The sequence below is a fragment of the Corvus moneduloides genome, chromosome 5 (assembly GCF_009650955.1).
Source record: "Corvus moneduloides isolate bCorMon1 chromosome 5, bCorMon1.pri, whole genome shotgun sequence".
NCBI classification, from domain to species: domain Eukaryota; kingdom Metazoa; phylum Chordata; class Aves; order Passeriformes; family Corvidae; genus Corvus; species Corvus moneduloides.
Window position 1 is genome coordinate 1,983,606 of NC_045480.1, and position 6,363 is coordinate 1,989,968.

General features: G+C 68.1%; 1 protein-coding gene across 2 annotated transcripts; it reads right to left on the bottom strand.

The window, feature by feature from the left end:
• Positions 1-999: 999 nt before the first annotated feature.
• On the bottom strand, positions 1,000-4,262 carry PCGF1 (polycomb group ring finger 1). 2 transcript variants are annotated; one of them, XM_032110354.1, is made up of 9 exons: positions 3,877-4,262; positions 3,003-3,108; positions 2,757-2,909; positions 2,345-2,416; positions 2,148-2,256; positions 1,998-2,031; positions 1,773-1,856; positions 1,617-1,697; positions 1,000-1,159 (listed from the first exon to the last, which is right to left on the bottom strand). In XM_032110354.1, exons 1-9 carry the CDS (start codon positions 4,258-4,260, stop codon positions 1,112-1,114), a joined length of 1,071 nt encoding a protein of 356 aa, XP_031966245.1. In that variant the 5' UTR covers positions 4,261-4,262; the 3' UTR covers positions 1,000-1,111. The 2 variants fall into 2 exon arrangements, with proteins under 2 accessions (XP_031966245.1, XP_031966244.1); XM_032110353.1 differs by having other exon boundaries at positions 1,773-1,859; positions 3,877-4,255.
• Between the last annotated feature and the right edge of the window lie 2,101 nt (positions 4,263-6,363).

A 6,363-nucleotide genomic window follows, 5' to 3' on the forward strand; every position in this document is an offset into this window, starting at 1 on the left:
GACGGCCCTGCAGCCCCCGCGTTTCCCTCCGTCCTTGTGGGGGCCCGCCCGGTGAGCGATGGCCGACAGCTGGGCCGGGCCGGGCCGTAACCGGATCCCCCGGCAGCGGCAGCGGCGGCGGCGCGGGGGTTCCGGCGCGGGGGACCAAGAGCAGATCTCAGTGCGGGGCCGGGGGTGAAGGATGGGCCACGGCGCGCCCTCCCCGGCGTGGGCACGGGGCACCCGGTGCCACATCCACGCGAGGCCGGGGGGTCCCAGACCATGCCCGCCCCAGGATGGGACACCCGGTTCGGGGAGCGAGGGTGGGGGTGTGATCCCCGACAGCCGCCCGGCACAGCCCGGCACTGCCACCACCGTGCGGGGGGGACGGAGCAGGGTCAGGACCGGGGCGTTTTGAGCCTTTTGAACCTTTTGAGCCGCAGCCAGGGCCCCTCCGGAGCCGCGTTCCCGGGATCCCCGGGATCACAGGGATCCGGCACCTGTTCCTCCCGCAGCACCGGGGGCCGCAGCCCCACCCCAGGGACAGCCCCGCCGCCGGGACCCCCGCGCCCGCAGCTGTGCCCGTGGCTGCCGCGCGCGGATCCAGATGGCGGAATATTATCCCGGGCTAATTAGGGCCGCGCGGGGCGGGGGGCTGCGAGGTTCCCCCCCTTCCCCGGCAATCAAAGGGCCGATGACTTTATTAAGGCTCATTATGTGGGGCGGGGGGCCCTGAGGGGCCGGACACGCGCCAGGCAGCCGTGACGGGATCGATCTGGGGAGTGCCCTGCCCGCACGACTGTGCGGGGCTGAGGGGCTGCGAGACCCCCCGGCATGGCAGGGGAATGGGGATGGAGGGGGCTGCACTGCCCCACTGCCCACAGCGCACCCCCAAGCTCCCCATGGCTCAGCCCCCCACATGCAGCCCCCACAGCTCCTGGAGCTGCTGGTGCAGAGGGGACCCTCCTGAGACCCCCGTAGCAGCCCCCAGTCCCCCCAGACAAAGCAGGGAGTCAAGGGGGCTTTTCCACAATTTTATTCCAAAAATAAACTCGAACTGGGGGTATAAGTTATGGGGGGCGGGGGGGCGGGAGCAGGGCTGCATTGGGGGGGCAGCGCCCACCCCCCACCCCTACCTCCTCTTGTCCTTGATGCTGTAGTGCAGCACGAGGGGCGCGGGCTGCGGGGCAAGGCAGGGGTCAGAGCTGGGGGATTCCAGCCCAGGATGCCCCTTGGGGCAGAGACCCCAAATCCCAGTCCAGGTACCCCCCAAGACAGGGACCCCCATCCCAGCCCCTGACCCCTCAGGCCCAAGACTCCCTCCCAGCCCAAGATCCCCTTGGAGCAGAGACCCTGAACCCCAGCCCAGAAGTGCCCTGGGACAGGGACCCCCAACCCCAGCTCGGGGACCCTCCTGGGGCTGCACCCTGAACTTGGCCAACCCTTCTGGGGACCCCCCATTGCCTGACCCACACAGGGGCTGGGGATCTCCCCAGATCACCACTGTGGCCACCAACATTAAAGATCCTCCATCCCCCAACCCCATACTGCCCTGAACCACACCCGGAAGGTCACCCCATCACCTCCCCGGTTGGGTGAACCCCAAAATCAGAGGTTCTCGTCCCCCCGATGCCCACCTTGCCAAACCAGCGTGAGAGCCAGAGCTGCTTCATTGTCATGTGGTCGGGGAGGGGCTCGTTGTCAAACAGGATCTGCACCTGCATGGGGAGGCTGCATCAGGGGGGCCAGGACACCGCTGGGGGCTGGGAACCCCCCCCTGGACCCCCACTCACGTGCTGCAGGGGCAACCCCAGCCGGTGGCACAGGACCCTCCGCAGGTGTCGGATCTGCGCCCGCACTGAGCACCTCACGTACTTCTGCTGCAAGGGGCAGAGTGAGCTGGGGGACTGTGGGGGCCTTTGAAGACCCCACACCCCTCCCAGGACCCCACACACCCCCACCACGGCCAGGGTGAGAGCTGGGGGCCAGGGGTGGGAGCTGCAGGGACCCCCACTCACCTGTAGCACAGCCTTGCTCTTGTCCTTGCTGGAGCTGTGGTGGGAAGAGAAAGGGACACGTGTCCTGGGTCTCAGGGGTGGTGGCCACGCCCAGTGTCCCCCGTGTCCCCTCCACACCCCACTGAGGGGCTGCAGCCCCCCTGGACTCACCTCAGCTTCTCCAGGCAGAGTGAGACGTGCTCGTCGTAGCGGAAATAGTGGGCGCGCGAGTGATCGAAAGTGCTGTAGGGGAGCCCCATGGGGTCACCCCCCACCGTGTCTGGGGACACAGGTGGCACCATCAGCCCCCTGCACCCCCGGCAACCCCAGCACCACGGCTGGCTGCCCCCCGTGCCCCCCTGTCCCACCGTCACCGCTGGGCTGCGTCACCCGGTCGAGGCCACGGGACTGGTAGAACTCCCGGATCCGCTTCTCCTCACCTGCAAGGGAGAGGTGGCTCAGGGACACACCTGGGTTTATCTGCCCCTGAGGGGGGTCTCTGGCTGTCCTTGGCACCCCCTCCCCACTGCTCCCACTGCACCAGGCCCTTGCCATAGACCCTGTCCCAGTCCCCATCCCTCTCTCTCTCCCTGTCCCATATCCCCACTCCTGTCTCCGTTCCCATCTAGCTCCCCATCCTGGGCCCCATCCCCATTCCTGACCCTCTCCAGCTCACCATCCGCATCCCTGTTCCCACGGAGACACATCCCTGCTCCCACCATTCTTCCCCCAAGCCCCCCCACACTGTGCTGCAGGCCATGCCCCCCGAGTCCCCCGTACTGTGCTGCAGGCCGGGCACCAGCTTGTAGACGATGTCCTGCATGACCCGGTCCAGTTTGAGGTTGAGCAGCGGCTGCGTCTCGTGGATCTTGGTGTTGCACATGGGGCAGTACTTGCTGGTCTGTAGGTACTTCACGATGCAGCTCTTGCAGACTGGTGACAGGGACAGGTGTGGGGGGGCTGGGACCGCACCCCAAAGGGACTCACAGCCCTCCCCAAGCCCCCCACCCAGGCGGGGACACTCACAGGTGTGCAGGCACTCGGTGATGGTGGTGGCGTCGATGAAGTACCCGGCACACAGGAAACACACGATGTGCTCGTTCAGCTCCTTCATCTTCACCTTCACCTCCTCCTGCGGGGACACCTCACTGTCACCTGGAGCGTCCCAAGACCACCCTCACCTGTCACCTGGAGACCCCCGAGACCACTCTCATCCTTCACGTGGAACCCCTTAACCCACGGAGCTTCTCCTGCCGTTCCCTTAATAGGCCAGAAAATGGGATTTTGGGGAGGGTTGCACCTCTTGCTTTGCTTTAATATGCCAGAAAACGGGATTCTGAGGGGCTGCCCCCCCTGTCTTGCCATAATATGCCAGAAAACGGGATTTTGTAGGGATGGCCCCCTGACTTCCATTATTACACCAGAAAATGGGATTTTGAGAGGTTAGCCTCACTGTCTTACTTTAATATGCCAGAAAATGGGATTTTTGGGGGGCTATGCCTCCTGTCTTCCATTATTACGCCACAAGACAGGATTTTGGGGTGCTGCACCCCCTGTCTTGCCTTAACATGCCAGCAAACAGGATGTTCTGGGGCTGACCCCCCTGTATTCCCTTATTGCACCAGAAAACAAGATTTGTGGACGGCTAGATACCCTGGTTTGCCTTATTAGGTCAGGAAATGGGATTTCGGGGGTCCGGGGACACCCCCAATCCGGTCCCGGCCCCGACCCTTGACCACGCCCCTTTCCACTGGCCCCGCCTCCCCGCACCGCCCCTCGGTCTCACAGCGCCCCCCAGCGGCGCCGCCGCGGCACCTCCCTTCCCCGCCCGAGCTGGTCCCCGGTGTCGCCACCACCACCTCCTCCCGGTGCCTCCCGCCCTCCCGGTACGGCCACTTGCCTCGTTCCGCAGCGGGTCCATCTTGTAGACGGCCTGGAGCTGGTTCCGCAGCCGCATGGCGATGGCCATCGGGCCCCCCTGAGGAGGCGACGCCATCTTAGAGCCGCCTCCGCCTGTGGCCTCGCGCACTTCCGGGTTCGGGGCGGGGCCGCGGCGAGCGGCGGGACTACAACTCCTAGCGTGCCCCGCGCGTTGCGAGTCGAGGCGGGCAGCGCAAGCTCGGCCGTGTGCTGACCCTTCACCACGACCCACAGGGAGAGGCCCAGGATTCCGGGACCCCCCCGACCTCGTCCGTGACCGGGGGACCCGCCGGGAGCCGCCGCCACCGGACCCGCTGTGTTTAGGGGAGGGTGTTCCCGGCACTGACCAGTAGCGAGAGGGCATGCTTTTGACGGACAGCAGCGGCCGCCAATCAGAGAGGGCGCTACGTGCGCGTGGTGCTGCGGAAGGCCGCCAGAGGGCAGCAGAGCAACGCGGGGGAATGGGAGGGGCGGGGGGGCCAAGGGGGAGTGCGGGGGGGGGGGGGGGCACGGGAGGGAACCGGGGGGACGGGAGGGGTCAGGGCGGGTCTGAGGGGGTCTGAGGGGATCTGGGGGCTGCGAGGGGCACTAGGGGGGCGGGGAGTCTGAGTGGGGCGCGGGGTCCGTGCGGGGGGCTTAGGGAGTAATGGTGGGTTAGAGGGGCCCGTGGGGTGTGCAAGGTCTTTGGGGGCTCCGAGGTCTTTGGGGGTCTCGGAGGATTCGGGAGAGAACACGGGGGTGTCCCGACTGGGGCGCAGGGTGAACTGCGGCGGCGAGTGCCGGGCTGGGCTGAGGGATGCAGTGGCACAGGCAGCGGTGGGGTACCGGGGTGCTGGCAGCGTTGGGGTGCCGAGGTGCAGGAGGAGCTGCAGTACCCGGGTGCTGCAGGATTGGGGATGGCACTGGCAGTTCGGGGTGCCGGGGCACTTTGGGGTGCCAGGGTGCTCGCAGTTCGAGGTTCAGGCAGGGTTGGGGTGCTGCGGTGTTGCTGGGATACCGTCGTGCTGACAGTTTGGGGTGTCGGGGTGCTGTTGGTGCTGACGTTTGGGGTGTCCGGTGCTGGGGCGCTGGCAGGGTTGAAGTGCTGGCAGTTCGGGGTGTGGGGTGCTGGAGTGCTGGCAGGTTGGGGTGCCGAGGTGCCGATAGTTTGGGGTGCCAGCGGAGCAGCCCACGGCCCCACCCAGTGCAGCCGGAGCCGCGCTGATGAAGGTTTGGCTCAGGGGAAGCAGCGGCCGCGCTAATGCGGAGCCGAGACGGGTTCCCCACGGCCCCTCACAGCCTTCCACGGCCCCTCACGGGCTGTGCACCCCCCGGACTCCAGACCAGACGGCGGGGAAGGCTGCTGCCTGCCATGGAGTGGGAGCGGGCAGAGGACCACGGCGAGACCCCCGAGCGGGAGCTGGCACCCACCACCCTAGCGTGGAGCTCCTGGCACACAGCCGCGCTGCCAGCCCTGCTCCGGCACCGGCTCCGCACCGGCTGCCACGGCCAGGGACAGTGCGTGTTTGGGGCTCCTGGATGCATCTCGGTCATGATCTCGGTCCTGATCCAGGTCCAGGTTCTGGTCCCGGTCCCGGATACGGGTCGGAGCACTTATGCCTCCCCGTCACCTCAGCTGCCTCAGTGTGCCCAGTCCAGTCGCGCTGTCCCTCCTGCCCGACCGAAGCGTCTAAGCCTGGCCCCGTGCGACACCGGCCGAGCCCCAGTGACCCCGGTGCTAGCCCCCCGTCCCGGGCCGCGCACGGTGTGTGGCCGGGCCCCGAGACCCCCGGGACCCCACCGGGAGCAGCACGAGCCCCTGCCGGTGCCGGTACGCCGGCGGGCAGAGGCTCCGGACCAGCCCCCGCCCCGCCGCCCGCCCATCCCCTGCCCGCGCCTCCGGGGAGGCGAGAGCGCGGCGGGGGCCGGTGACCCCCGGCTGGGGAGGGTCTGGTCCCATCTGTACCTGCCAGGAGTCATCCGGGGAGGGGCGGGGGCCTGCGGGGGTCACAGCGGGGCCAGCGCGGCCCCGCGGAGGGGCAGCATCGTTTTCTGCCGCCGCCGTGAGGAGAATCGGCACCGGCACCGCACCCGGGACCGGCACCGATACCGCGAGCCCCGGCCGGGCGAGGAGCGGGGTCTGTGGGTGGCTCCGGCACGGGCCCCGCGGGACCGAGGGCAGAGTCCCGGGACTGGGGTCCCGGCAGCCGGTACTCCCGGAGCCGCCCCCGCCAGCCGGGCACGCGCGAGGCCGCGGATCCATCTCGGCGTTAATAATTGATGGCGGGAGCCGCCGGGGCTGCGCGGGGCTGCGGGGCCGAGGCTTTTAGCTCAGCCCTGCTCAGATATTCAGCTCCATTTCCGCGGCAGGGCCAGGGCGGCTCCTTCTGGGAAGTGCTGCCGGGCGCTTTCCCGGCCGGACTCCTCGTTGGGGCTGAGCGAGGCTGGGCTGAGGCTGGACACACTCATGACCGCAGTGGGCAGCGTT

What these genes read in the sequence shown, in the direction of transcription:
- PCGF1 (XM_032110354.1), bottom strand. Translation starts at nt 4,260, where the DNA reads ATGCCCTCTCGCTACTGGTCAGTGCCGGGAACACCCTCCCCTAAACAC. An exon ending in CACCGAGTGCCTGCACACCT is followed by an intron (nt 2,910 to 3,002) that starts GTGAGTGTCCCC and finishes CCCTGTCACCAG; the next exon opens with TCTGCAAGAGCTGCATCGTG. An exon ending in AGAGCAAGGCTGTGCTACAG is followed by an intron (nt 1,857 to 1,997) that starts GTGAGTGGGGGT and finishes CCCTTGCAGCAG; the next exon opens with AAGTACGTGAGGTGCTCAGT.